Raw genomic sequence first — 14,311 nt, 5'->3', positions numbered from 1 at the left:
GAACAAAGATGCAATCTGATGAACGCCAGAACAGAAATTCCCCAGTCCAGCACTCTGCAGTTACGCAGCCGCGCAACACATGTAGGATCAAAGCGTGCAACACAGGAGCAAAATCCCAACCCACACCTGTTTGAAGGAGTTTCCTAGACTGGCAGTTAGAAGTCAGCCGAGACCGAGACGTTTCGCAGGCACACCCACGTAGACCGACACCCGACACGGCGAACCAGTCTCACCTCTGGCCATGGGCACACAACGCTTGTCGTTTGCCAAGTTGTTCGACATTTCTCTGATCTTGTTGCGCATGGGCGGCCATGCATTGGGCAGCAAGATGCCAAGGCAGATTGAAAGAAGCCTGCCCATCTGTGCGGACACGTTTCACTGGTTGTTGGATCCGCAGTGAGAAGTTGGCACGTTTTAGTCGCACAAGCGTGCCGTAGACTCTCACAGGAGGGTTGAGCTCAGGGCCAACTCCGGCTTTTATATTCAAATACAGCTGAACCTCATAGTAGTGAAACCGCATCAGACATAAATATACTTTTATCATATCTGGTATTCATTACGCTGATATTAGCGAAAGAAAATTTGTAGATTGCATATTTGCTTTGATGTAGCCAATAATTCGTTATGTCTGTGTTCGTTAGACTGAGCTTCTAGCGTATATGAGAAATACACTTAATTATTAGGCATCACATAATCGCTGAACTGGGTTGAATGAAATTTGTTGCATTTCAGAGAGAAAGCAAAATTCTATCAACGGTAGAAAACAGAATTTTGATTTCAGGGCTTCATAGTTTATGTAAAATCGACAACAACGAGTAAGATAAAAAAAATTAAGCACAATGTTTACAAATCTGTAGCTCTGCACGAAAAACGAATATTGCAGTTCTGTAAACTGTGTCTGTTAATGTACCTCAAGCGGACGAATTTGATACACGAGTTTACAGTTCATGTGAAATTGTTGCTGTGTTTACAAGCATTTTGTAAAGCCCCTACTGACGAATTAGTGATTTATTTCAGAGTGCTAATATACCTCAATTCTGTCATTTTTAGATGCCACAATAGGTGGGACTTCCATAGCTGCGATGTCATTTTTAATTTTTGAGTTCCAATGTTGTGACCTTAATGGCTTGTTTTTCTCCTTTTGATCTTAAATATTGCGTTTTCACAATTTTCTTCATGAGAAGTGATGGTCTAAATAACAATCTACTCCCTACAGTCAGTAGATCGACTTTTTGTTTTCAATGCAACAAATCTCATGAAATTCGGTGCAGTGGTTTGCTCAACGAAATGATGTTTTAACTGTGGAAAAAGTTTAGTCCTCTATTTAGATTGAATAATAAATAAATGTAGGATTTATGTTCCAGCACGTGTTGACAAACAAACAAACTAAAGTTCTTGCCTGGTTAGAAAAGCCAATGCTCTCGAAGTTAGTGGGGGCACTTGGTTTCTGAGGAGGTTGTAGCTGAAAAGTCTGTAAACAAAGGAAAAATAGTTTTAATATATCACTGTGAAGTGAAAGCACATGGCCGTACAGAATTTATAAATGCGCTGTCAAGTAATAAAGGCAAGGTGAAGCAATACATACATTGTGCACGTTTGCACCGTCAGCTTTGCAGATTTTTAGTAATGCAGTTGTAACATGTACCCTAGTAATACAAATTACTGTCATTACATTTCTGCAGCACTATGTGTATCGTTGAATATTGTGCAATAATTGTCGACACTGCAGCAATATTTGAAAAATCTGTCTAGAGTGCAAAATGTGGCTGCAATGACCGAAGTTAAGAAAGCACTTGCCAATGTTTTGCCAACCTATATGGCATGTACATTTAAACAAAATTTGCTGCAATGATGCAATATTAGACCAACATTTTAAAAATGCTGTATTATACAGATACAGAAAGCAGCCAATGTGAGACATTACACCATGCAGCTGGTGTCATAATTAAACGTAACGTAAAGGCAAGGCTGCAGCAAACTGTTTCTGCTAATAGGGTACACACAATGGGGTTGTATTACGCAACAATTGTCCTCATTAGTCTTCCTTCTTGCCCTTTGTCATTGGCTGGCATGACGCCAAGCCCGATCATTATCGCCGTGTATTGACCATAGATTCAAGAGATACGTAGAACTTAAGGAAAAGAATCCTTACATAATATGGCCTTTTGTTTCCTAATTTACACACACTATTCTGTGGTTCATCATCAGTAAACCTTGTTACAATGAAATTGCATCCAGCACAAAAATACCTTCGCTACGTCCTTCTGAGAAGCGAAAACAGGACAGGGACATACATAATTGTTCTGAGGTTGGTCCTTAATTATTACCAAGTGGTATGTTGCGAATATGAAAAACCTACTGTTTGTTTAAAAACCATGGTTGGATGCTGTAAGTAGAAACTTCCTGTATGCGGAGAAATTGAAGCACTTCCTCGCGTTTGCTAAACAAAACCAATTTTTCTTTGCACAGACATAAAGACAAAGATATGTCGTTGGGTGATTAATTGGCACTATGTATAGGTTACCAACTCTCAAGTGGACGAAGTCGGGACGGAGGGGAAGAAACTGGCGATGGCCGACATTGTCAGTGCCAGGCACTGCCAATCGGTGGGTGCAATACAGTTGCGCTATTTCTTTTTAAATGCTACCATGTCACGATTTACATCAAGAATGAATGGTGCAGTAGTTAACACAGCTAACACAGCTACCAATACAGACAGAGGTATACTGTCAATGGTCAGTCTAAAACAGAACTAGATCAACGACAAAGATGGGATTGTTGTTATGTTTATGACAATTCAACAGAATACAAAAGGAAAGACTGTGCGACCAAGCTGTCATGCATAAACAGCAAATCTGGTTTATTGGTTGTTATTTGGTTAAAGAAAAAAACTGAATCCCGAACATTTGGCTGTCCCGACTTGGTGAAGTCGGGGCCCGGGACTTTTATTCAAAAGTCGGTTCAATCCAGCTAAACTTGGCACAGTGGGCCAAGTTTAGCTACATGGCACATCATTGCTACATCCCGTATTTCATGTCATATTGCAGCATTCGGAGTTCGCATGTTCTTTTTGTCGTCTGTGATGTCGTCTGTGATGGGACCTCCTTATGTATACTACGCACATGTAATTTTCTGTATTTTTACCAATAAATAAAATTATCAAGTTATGAAATATGCTGAAAATGACACAAAATGCTTAAGACTTACTTTATTATATTCGATAACTCACTCAATCAGTGTTAATGGCTAATTCTAGGTTTAAGTGCAGTTTTGTGCAATGAACAAACACTTTGTACAGCAACGTAGTCCCTCCATGCTATATATGCACGAATCAATTGTAAAAGAGACAACTAAAAAAGAAAGAAGAAAACTAGATTTTTTTTTTAATTTACCGTAGGCTGGACTGCCCCACCCTGGGACTCAAATTGTGCCAGTCTCTGCTCCATCTGTTGAATGCGGTTTCTCAACTCGTTCTGTGTGCCCTGCAGAAAAAAATGCATAAGCATCAAAACATGCTACAGCAACAGCAGCTACGCGTCTTTTCGCCTTGCGATACAGTCGTTTTGTATGCCGCTGTGCCTGAGGAACTATCACCGTCATGCCCTAATAGCAATGATAACAAAATACAAGCGCAAGATATTGAAGGCAGCCATGTTTACCTTTAGGAAAACACTTTGCCAAGAAGAAAATTGAGGCGATTGTCACTGTGATCAGCTGCTGTCGGGCCGGTCTGTGTTTCACAACATCAGGGGGAATGCCTGTGAATGCTGCTGAAGCGTTTGCATATATTTTGGTAGAAGTGGCTGGGACGCTTGCCCTATGATCATGTACCTGCCAGCTGTGTTGCTTAGAAATACCACTTCATTGGCGAAGGCCAATTTCAGGATCGAAATAACAAAAGTTTGGGCCCATAGAAATGCATGTGCATAGGTCGGGACCTGCGGTCGGGATCAAATTAATTGAAAATCGAATTAACCATAGTTGAATTAATGAAATTCTACTGTATTAGTTTTATCTACAACTAGTTTCAGTTTCAATTCCCCCCGAGTCATAGGTGACGTCATGTCATGACACAGAAGGTGATCACAGCGGAGCAGGATACTAAAACATTTCGACACTAGCTCCGGCATGCTCCCTTGCTTGGTATGCTGGTACATCGGGTCGCACAATGAGTAGCAGCAGACTCGACAGATGAGTGAGCTAGATTGAGTGCCGAAACATTACGATGTCCTGCTCACAGGTGACCACCTTTTGCATCATGATGTCACAACACACATAACTCTTAGGAAATTAAACAGAAACTGGTAGATAAATCTATCATAGTAAACTAGTTAGGGAGCTCTGATGCTTTCTAGTATTTTCTCTAGGGTTTCAAGGTCGAGGTCCCTTGTTAGAAGCAAAAAAATAAAAATAAATGAGAAGTTGGAATCGTCATGCCAGTATTCATTTAGCCTTTATGTAGTATATACCAAGGACACTGATCACTGCTGCAGTGGCCAACATTTACCACAACCCGATCCAGACAATTTCTCCAAGGATGAATTACCATCTGGAGGTGTTCTGAGAAGAACAATTTGATGCACACATCGAGCCACCCTAGGCTAGGAATTGTGTTTCATATAGATTAAAATGCTCGCTTCAATACCCCACATTTAATAAAGTTCGGGCATGAGCTAATTGGTACGATACCTTCCTGGTGAAACAGCGTTAGAGACACACAAATGAGAGAAGAACACAAGGATGAGCTCTGACTGCCAACAAAAGGTTTTATTGTGCATGCGTGAAAATATACCTCGAGAACTGGGAAAGAGGGAAGGAGCGAGTGATCGTCGAATACCTATCGCCGTACATGCGTCGAGAAGATAAAAGGCATTCCGGAGTGAAAAACCAGCAAGATTAATCTCGGAGAAATGTCTGCTCCTTGTCAAAGAGGGCGATCGACGGGGCATTTACGCAAGACGGGCCCTTATTCATCCTCGAGAATGCTTCGAAAGTTTCCCTAGCTACGGGATGCCTGTATCTGCGCAAAACTTGTGTGGATTTGAGTGAAGGGGCCCAACCACACCTCACACAATGGATAGTAAGGTTGGTTCCATTCCTGGATGCCATGTTGAGCGCGTGTTCTTGTAGACGGTCATTTAGAGACCGTCCCGCTTGGCCTTATACGATCTGCCGCATGAAGTGGGAATTTCGTAAACAACTTCTATGTTTTAAGAAACATAGCACGATGAATGTTTCTTGCTGCACCGCCTGTGGTTGTCCGCGTGTCTCTAGCGCTGTTTCGTCGTGAAACCCCCCACATTTTACTTTACGAGAAAGGGATGAAAGAGCGAAGGTCTTTGTGTGAAAGCTTTGCAGTGTGGTGCAGAGCGTGAGACAGCAAAAAAGTACCACCAACAGGAACATTTGAGACGCCCTTACCGCGGAATGTGTGCAGTGGTGCTCGAAGCCAAGGTTCAGTCCTTTCAAAGTGGCGTTCACCTCGTTCACTTGGTTGCGAAGCACGTCGCGCTCATTTTGGATGTCCTGCACAAACAATGCCAGACACCAAAGATGCCTTACGGAGCTTCCTGGACAACAATTATGCTAGTTTGCACAACTGTCAGTGGGTTACACCTGCACCTCACGCACTCACAAAGGTAGCACTGAAGCATGTATCCATAAGCTTTGATGGCCATCCCTGTAATGTGTAATCTAGTGAATATACATTTTATCAGCATATTATCTTAAAGTAATCTTGACATTATCCACCTGCTGGTTCAAAACCAGAAGCTTCAGTGCACAGCAGAGCAATGCTATTTCAGAAAAGATTAGTTGCTTGAATCGAGTAGATAAAGGAAACCCTTTTCTGCTTTCAAAACTAGAATAATTAACAAGGAATGTTAACCAAGCCCTTGCTTTTCGAGGAGATTCTCTAATGTGCGCTTTCAATTCTCTGCGCATAGCAACAGCTAGCCTATTGCTGTTGCAATGACATTTCCGTGGAAATATATGCAAGTGCAAATCCAGCCCCACAACAATTTAAAAAGAAAAAGCTTCCTTTCTCGTGTAAGTACTGTGGTTGTTACAGCCTCACAGTTTGCAAAAGAGCCTGAAGCATCTTTTTTAGTTGAAATTGTATCACCCTTGGGCACAGCCAATTTTTTTGTAGCTTGACCCTGCTCTAACAAAGGTTTTATACCTAAAGTAGTTTTAATTTTTGCACTACACATGAACTTAGTGAACCAAGCTATGGACGCGGAAACGTAACATGCAACGTGTGCACTCACCTCCAAGTTGCGCCTGTACTCGGAAAGACGTGTCACAATCATCCGCCTGTGTTGCTGCCAGTCGTTTTCATGGGCCTCCACCTCTGAAGCAGAGCCCTGGAACGGCAGAAAAGAAGCCCATCATTCTACCACGTCGCATTGGCCTTACATGGCAGTGAATCAACTTGCTGTACATATTGGTCACATGTGGATTCTTTTCCATGCACAGACAACTTTCGGTGGCTATGAAGGGAAATTAAGCTACAGGGGCAGAGCTTCTGCACCCGTGTTACTGCACCAAGTAGTCTGGCACAGTTCGAAAGTGCTCCGCTTCCTTGGAACAGATACTGAAGCAGCACAGCTTCCATGTGTGACAGTTTCACATTTGCACAAACGCGGAAGTCAAGAGCAGAAAAATAAGTCAAATTTAGCACTGAGTGGAGTATTTTGTCTTACTTTGCTGCTGTAAATAAGAGGTGTGCCTTTTCCTCATCGCCAGCTTAAACTAACGCGAATGACAATGCGGGATTTTTTTTTCTTCTTTCATGAGCACTCTTACTTGTACCTTGTATGTGCTTTGCCTGCATAGCTTCGGATTCACTACGCCACATAACATTGTCTGCGAGTATAGACATGAAAGATGACGCAGATGTGAAGAACCGAAACAGTGTCAAAAGTGTGAGTTCAATAATCCAACTCTTTGGTGGATGAACTTGTGCCCAGAAGGACGAGCAACACTCAAGCTACAACGATAGCGGCGAGGATGGTCGTTGAACCTAATTCCACGGGTTGAGCTTGAGTGCTCTCTATACATGTCTCACCACATGATAATAATGTTCCCGAATAATCCCTGGTGCTCGCATACATTCAAGATTGTAGAACACTGTGCGCGGCGCATGCAATATTTTCTCGGCCACATCTCCTTCGCTATAGAAGTGGCGACAACATTCGAGAAATTTTGGAAACCGCAGGTACACCTTGCGTCAAGGAACAATCAAGCAACAACTTGATAACAGTAATAATCTGGTCAAAATGAACGTTGCTAACAAGTCCAACAATGATGCATGGCATTATACATAGGCAGCGTATGCCTTAAATATGCGCATCCTAACATCAGCAAATTTACACAAGCAGAAGAGGACACAGAGCATGCAAGAAAATTGGCACCTTGTTCAAGGCACTGCCTGTATGTAGTGTGCTTGGGACAGTCGAGGAGTAGGCGGTTTGCATCCTCTCCAACAAGTTCGTCCGGCCACGATGACAAGGATGCACACCACCTACTCCTTGACTATCCCAAGCACACTGATCGTAGACAGTGCCCTGAACAAGAACTTCAATTAAGTGACTCCCAAATGGGCTCTTCCACTTGCCAAGGTGCCGTGCCCATCAAAAGTAGTGTACTGCAGAGCGATGAAAGCACTTGAACGCTCCTTTGAACACACTGGCACGTGTGATGAATAATGACTCCACGCATGCAGCTGAGTGTCTCGTCTGTGAATGTGTAATTGTGTCTCATTCGTGTGTCTGAAAGTTATGTGCCTCAGACAAACAAGGGCTAGAAACTTTTTGAGGCAGCGTCCAGCCTTAGTGCCAACACATATTTTTAATATTAAAAGAAAATATAATCTATCGCAAATAAGCATTTATATTTTTCTGTATTTTCTTTAATATTACTTGATAACCTAGAAAAGAGCTAAGTGGGAAGTCGAGAGATAAAGTTGCAGTGATGTGAATTAGAGAGCTAACGAGAGTAGTCAATTGCCCCCATGTAGAGAATATGAACTACATTCTACATGAAATGCATCATTATTGCATAACATAGCAAACTTTTCACAAATTCAGTCAAGAACAGGTATATTATATGCCAGCAGTTTATCTAAAACAAGTTCAAGCTTCTCATGCGGAAGTTAGATGGACTTGATATGCAATATACTGCATGGCTAGATTGTACTAACCTGAAAATCGCAGCCAAAGTCAGCCATCCAGCACCTCGGAGTCCCATCAGGTTCCATGTTACCGCTGCTGCTAGTCGAGCCATTAGCTTCGTTGTTGGCTGAAGAGCTGCCGTTGCCATCGCCACCCGGAGGAGCGAACGACATCATGACTTGATTGCACTGTCTCAGGTGGTTCTGACAGAGAAAGGACAGAGCGAGTCAGCACGTGAAAAAGAAGATCCTTATTTTCTGCCTTCTATTATGCATGCTCGAACATGGCACTGTGAAGCAGGACTAATGACACTTGGACACTTGGCACACATGAAGTGAGGAACATAAGCTGTCTGATAGCAACAACAGGAAAAACATAAATAATGAGATTAACCAAGTAGCACGCAGTCATGTGGCCTTTCTTATCGATGTCAAGTTCGTATGCACGGGGATTTCTCTTTTCAGCAGTTCAATTTCTCTAACAAAGAAATTGAATTGCTGAAAAAAAGAAATCATGCTTCGCAGTGCAAGGTTCCACAATGTCTCGGAACCATTTGGTCCGCTACAACACATTATTGGACTACTATACTCTCAGATTTCATTTGTGGGCTAACAAAAACGTAAAGGGGCCCCTGAAACCCTTTTTCTTTGTAATTCTGGGCAACATGCTCTGGAGTGAGAGCGATGCCTTTCAAGGAACCTATTCCCTCAGAAATTTTTGGAAATGACCTCATACTAACGGAGATGCAAAGACTGCAATGTTTACCTTCCCTATCTGCCCCCAACTTATTGATCTCTCTTAGCCAGGGCAGTGCCAACAGCCAATGTCCTGTCCAGCATGCTTTTCTATCTTTTCCGTCTCTCTGCATTGCACTTGCGGTAATTAACCCTACAAAGCCAGTGTGTGACGAAGGTGCTTGAAGGTGACAGAAGTGAACATTCGCAAGAACGTCTTGGTAGGCTAGTTGGTGCATATTTCTTAGCGTAATCGTCTGCTTGAAAAAAAACACAACCACACAGGGACATGTGCACATAAACAGGACGAGCACTTGTCCTGTCAATGCGTGTCTGTGCAGCTGTTCTTTTTCTGCAGACTATTATGCTAACAGATATGCCCCATGTAATGCTATTGCTGATATTTCATGGGGGAAAAAAAGCAGGGCCTTTGAAGCTCACAGGAGAGATCAAGTGATCTGTTATGTGTGATTGTAGGTTCGTTGTTGCATACAGAGGTTTAATATTTGGCTTGCACGGTTAAGGCACCGTCGTCTACTGAATGGGAATCTTTTCTTACTGTCTTCAAAAAGTGTTTCATTAGGGACACTATAGAGAAACACAGAGTAAATATAGGTTAATAAGGTATTCTTGAAGAACAATTCTTTCTTTTCACCATCACCATCATCAGCCTGTTTTATGTCCACTGCAGGATGAAGGCCTCTACCTGCAATCTCCAATTACCCCTGCCCTGCGCCAACCGATTCCAACTAGTGCCTGCGACATTCCTAATTTCATCGCTGCACCTAGTCTTTTGTCATCCTCGATTGCGTTTTCCTTCTCTTGGTACTCATTCTAGCTATAACCCTAATGGTCCAACGGTTATATCCAACCGGCGCATTACATGACCTGCCCAGCTCCATTTTTTCCTCTTGATGTAAATTAGAATATTGTCTATGTTTCGCTGTAATATGTACGCTATTAGAAGAGTAAATGATGGTGAAATTTTCATACTTTAATTTCGTGCCGTAACTCCCGGGCCGTCAGTGTGACATCATGGATTGCAAAAAGTCTTTTTGCATTTCAGCCATTGCTGCTGAGTAAAAGCTCTTGAAACTTCCTACTTAGACTGGCTTTTTTAGAACACAATCTAGACTATTTTTACTGGCAAAAGTTTAACAAGGCCCAAGCAGACGGCCTCGAAATCCATGATGTCATGATTAGCTGGTGTCGGAAATTCAAGACAGCTGTTGCCACCCATGTTTTGTTCTTTGCATCCTTTCTGGCTTAGAGTTTTCTTGCGGTAAGAGTTAATGTTCTTTTTAATATTGTCACAGGGTAATTTATTAGCACAGCTCAAATTGTTTATATAGTGACGTCTCTTTAAGAATTTTCTTCCTTTGTTGTATAACATAAACCCTTGAATTACACGGCGTGTTAAAAATAAAATGCAGTCCACTCACTCTGAGGTCACAGATGCGAGGTGTTATTGTACAGCCCTGGTCACGGTTGGGACACCGAGCCTGGAACTGGGATGCCTTGGTCTGAACTGAGGTGTCCTCAACAAGCTGCAGATAGAAGCACGTATAATAGTATACGTTACAATGTGCAAAGTACGCAGTCAACTGAAAACCAACATAGTTTATTGAGCAGTTTGTCACAAAGAAATGGCGCGCAAGCAGATGAAAGACGGAAACGAAGAGATGATGCAAGCCTGCCTTATTTGTTCACTTTTTAATTCAGAGGAACTGAACAGTGCCAAGCTATGATGCATGAAGAATGATGATGCAGTAAGCATATAATCTTCTTTTAATACTGCCTGAAGTTGGCTTGCAGGCGTTCTGGCATGCAAGTTAGTTTTTGGACAAGTCGCAGAGAACTGAACAGTGCCAACTAAGCTATGGTGCATGAAGAATTATGATGCAATAAGCGTGTACTGTCTTCTTATCTGCTCACTTTTCAATTCGGAGGAACTGAACAGTGCCAAGCTATGATGCATGAAGAATGATGATGCAGTAAGCATGTAATCTTCTTTTAATACTGCCTGAGGTTGGCTTGCAAGTGTTCTGGCATGCAAGTTCATTTTTGGACAAGTCGCTGAGAACTGAACAGTGCCAAGCTATGGTGCATGAAGAATGATGATGCAATAAGCTTGTAATGTTCTTTTAATACTGCCCGAGGGTGGCTTGCAAGTTCGTTTTTGGACAAGTCACAGAGAACTGAACAGTGGCAAGCTATGATGCATGAAGAATGATGATGCATTAAGCATGTAATGTTCTTTTAATACTACCCGAGGTCGGCTTGCAAGCGTTATGGCATGCAAGTTCGTTTTTGGACAAGTCGCAGAGAACTGAACAGTGCCAACTAAGCTATGGTGCATGAAGAATGATGATGCAATAAGCGTGTACTGTCTTCTTATCTGCTCACTTTTCAATTCGGAGGAACTGAACAGTGCCAAGCTATGATGCATGAAGAATGATGATGCAGTAAGCATGTAATCTTCTTTTAATACTGCCTGAGGTTGGCTTGCAAGTGTTCTGGCATGCAAGTTCATTTTTGGACAAGTCGCAGAGAAACGCACCTATGTCGTTATTCCTCTTAGCTAGCTGCCACCTACATGTTTCTTGAAGTGTAAACAGACTGTCTTACTTATAATAAATGCTGATGACTATGGTGGACTTATTAATACTATATATGGCAGTCCCCTTGCTACGGCAATTACTAGCTAAATTAACAGAAAACCAGTAAGCTGAAACTACTTAACATAACCTACCTGGCTGCAATGGCCTCATTTGTGTGGCAGAGTGTGGCCAATGATCCACAGGTGCACATTAAATAGCACCAAGTGGTTATAATTTTATTATTATGCAGTATCTCTCATAACAGTAGTGTAGCTTGGGGATGTTAAACAGCAACTTTTATTACTTAAACCAAGGACTAGCACTGGTCATTATGGACTAGTATTCAGAAAACTTTTGTTACGTAAGGGTGTTTTATCACTGACTGGTATTCAGGCACCTGGAACTCATGAATGTAATTGGCATGATAACGAGAGAACTGCCACGGCAACGGCCAATCGCATGCAGCACTAGCATAATTATGGAAGTTTTCTGAATACATGCCCAGATCCTCCTCTGCCCAGAACACTTGGAGCAAGCTCATAGCGGCTAAAGCATTTAGCGCGGCAATCATTTTATGTGGATTCGTTCCTGACCTGCCCACGAGAGATTTCGGCTTGATCCACGGGACAGAAAGACTTGCTGGCCTGGCCGAGAAGCGCCTCGAGGCAACGGGTGCAGAAGCGGTGCTCGCACGAGGGTGAGAGCCAGAGGATGCCGACCAGGTCCTGGCACGAGGAGCACGTGAGCTCGTGTGGCACGGAATGGACAAATTCAAGCTCCAAGCCCTCGCTAAGCTCCGTGAAACCGCGTACTTTGACTTCGTGCGGCATTCGCCCAGGTCACAATCTCTGCGAATGAGTGTGCGTGAGGCAGACCTATAATGCTCCAAGGTTGCACGACCACGGGTAATGCAGAAATCAGAAAGGCAGAGGGCTTATCGATCAGTGCTTGAGATGTATACGTAGCTGAGAACATGCCTGACACAAACATACGAAGAGGACCTATGGTGTGTTTGCGACCTGTATCATTGCAGAAGAGAAAGAAGTCATGACTGATTTCTATATTCCACATGTACATATATGATCTTGCCCTTATCAACAGAAGCCTCCACGCTGTGTTTTCTCGTGACAGTGACGAATAACTTACTCGCATCTGTTGACTCTATCTTAATAGCCGCACATATGAAGAATGCATTTTTGTTGCAACAATTACTCAGCTGACTTGTGTCTCTGTCTGGTGGTGCATGCAATTTATTGGCGAGCAACTCTGCCTGGAGATTCTGGCTGTTAAAAAAAAAAAGAATTATATGAATATCCATATGAACAATGCACATTGACTGTACACCATGGTTAGATAAAATGAATTTCTCCCACATGTGAGGTTTATACATTTTATAGTATTCTCCCAAATTTGCATGAAGTGCTAATTAGAGATAAATCTCGACTATAACTTAACGCAAGTTAACTCAATTGGTATATGCAGTATTTCCTACATACTTCCGTATCGCAGACGTACAGGAATCACTCGGGAAAGGCAGGGGTGCCAAGGTTTCCATTTTTGGATCGACAACTCGATCTGTTGACGGTTAAAGCCACTTGAACTAAATTTGGAGCGGATTATTCACTCCATACCCATAATCTCACAAGTTTGCACATCAGCTGCACGCGTGATTGATATATCAACGCAATGTTTGTACTGCAAAAAATTTACTGCAAAAAATTTACTTCATGCATATTAATGATACGTACGTACTAGGAAATTCAACAGCTATATCTGTTCGACAGTTGGAAAACTTACGACGAACGCTAAAATTCTTTAAAAAAATATCTGTGGTTTTCGTGAGCAAGACATTTCCATCCTCCTTCGCAATTATATAACACTTCTTTAAAAAGATTTCTACTACGCGCGCTTTAACTGTGGCACGCACGCATGCAGTAACACAGGATGACGTACGTATATAGTACGCATGCACGTACTTACCACTTCAGGACCGGACACTTTCTGACGCAGCCGAAAATCTCAGCGCCCTGCTAGTCCGCGCGAAGTGCTACGTGTACCAATCGCGAGCAAGTGGGTCAGTGATTCAGAGGAAAAGGAAACTTCGGCTTCCGAGAAACTTTTTATATTTTTCCTCGAGGAAGCTGCACAGAACAATTACCGTAAAAGCGCCAGTATAATTCGTATACTTACGGCAGCAACAGCGGCGGGCAGCGACGGTGCGTCTCCGATGCGCGGCAAAAATGACACTTCGCGCTTGCGTCCGTAAACAAATGTCAAAGAAGGCGCGTCGAGAGCGGAGCAATCGGGGACTCTGTCGATGATCCGAAACGTCGCGCAACACACCCTAGCTGCGGCGAAATTGCGCTGAGCACGATCGTGACAGGGGGCGCGGCGCGCCTTTACACCATTGTTTTGGAGAAGAATAGAAACTGTCAGGACTTTTGTTTCTTGGGGGAAAAAGGAGAGAAGAAGCTTGTTTCCGTCGCCAGCAACGTCACGCGGCGGTACACACGTCTCAGGGCCGCGTCGTGTCCACGACCTCCGCCAAAACCTGCTCACCTCGAAGAAGCAACTCGCTTTGCGAAACCAAAACTAAAACTTCATGACGTCAATAAACTTTATGACATCATATCTAAAATGAAAAAAACTAACAAAAAATTAGAACCACTGTTTTCGCCCAATTAGTCAAATATAAAACAAATTTTGCTAAATCGTAGTTACTAAATATCTTTTTTTATAAAATAAGATCGCGCGAGACGATTATTCGGGGGACAACTTGCTTGCGAAACTGCGGTGACTGCGT

The 14,311-nt window shown here is 42.7% G+C and overlaps 1 protein-coding gene across 3 annotated transcripts in view; it reads right to left on the bottom strand.

Moving 5' to 3' along the window:
- LOC126525712 (TNF receptor-associated factor 3-like) overlaps window positions 1–14,124 on the bottom strand; it is a 26,924-nt gene extending 12,800 nt beyond the window's left edge. The window contains exons 1-8 of one of the 3 annotated variants that reach the window (XM_050173626.3): window positions 13,699–14,124; window positions 12,102–12,356; window positions 10,351–10,455; window positions 8,204–8,377; window positions 6,270–6,365; window positions 5,422–5,526; window positions 3,393–3,482; window positions 1,400–1,471 (exon numbers count right to left, since the gene is read on the bottom strand). In XM_050173626.3, coding sequence (XP_050029583.1) covers window positions 1,400–1,471; window positions 3,393–3,482; window positions 5,422–5,526; window positions 6,270–6,365; window positions 8,204–8,377; window positions 10,351–10,455; window positions 12,102–12,338 — 879 coding nt within the window. In that variant the 5' untranslated portion in view covers window positions 12,339–12,356; window positions 13,699–14,124. The other 2 variants (XM_050173630.3, XM_055067806.2) reach the window with 2 other exon arrangements.
- Between the last annotated feature and the right edge of the window lie 187 nt (window positions 14,125–14,311).

Source organism: Dermacentor andersoni, chromosome 8 (genome assembly GCF_023375885.2).
Source record: "Dermacentor andersoni chromosome 8, qqDerAnde1_hic_scaffold, whole genome shotgun sequence".
NCBI classification, from domain to species: Eukaryota; Metazoa; Arthropoda; class Arachnida; order Ixodida; family Ixodidae; genus Dermacentor; species Dermacentor andersoni.
Note: the sequence above shows the minus strand (reverse complement) of the source record. Positions and strands in the feature narration are given on the sequence as shown.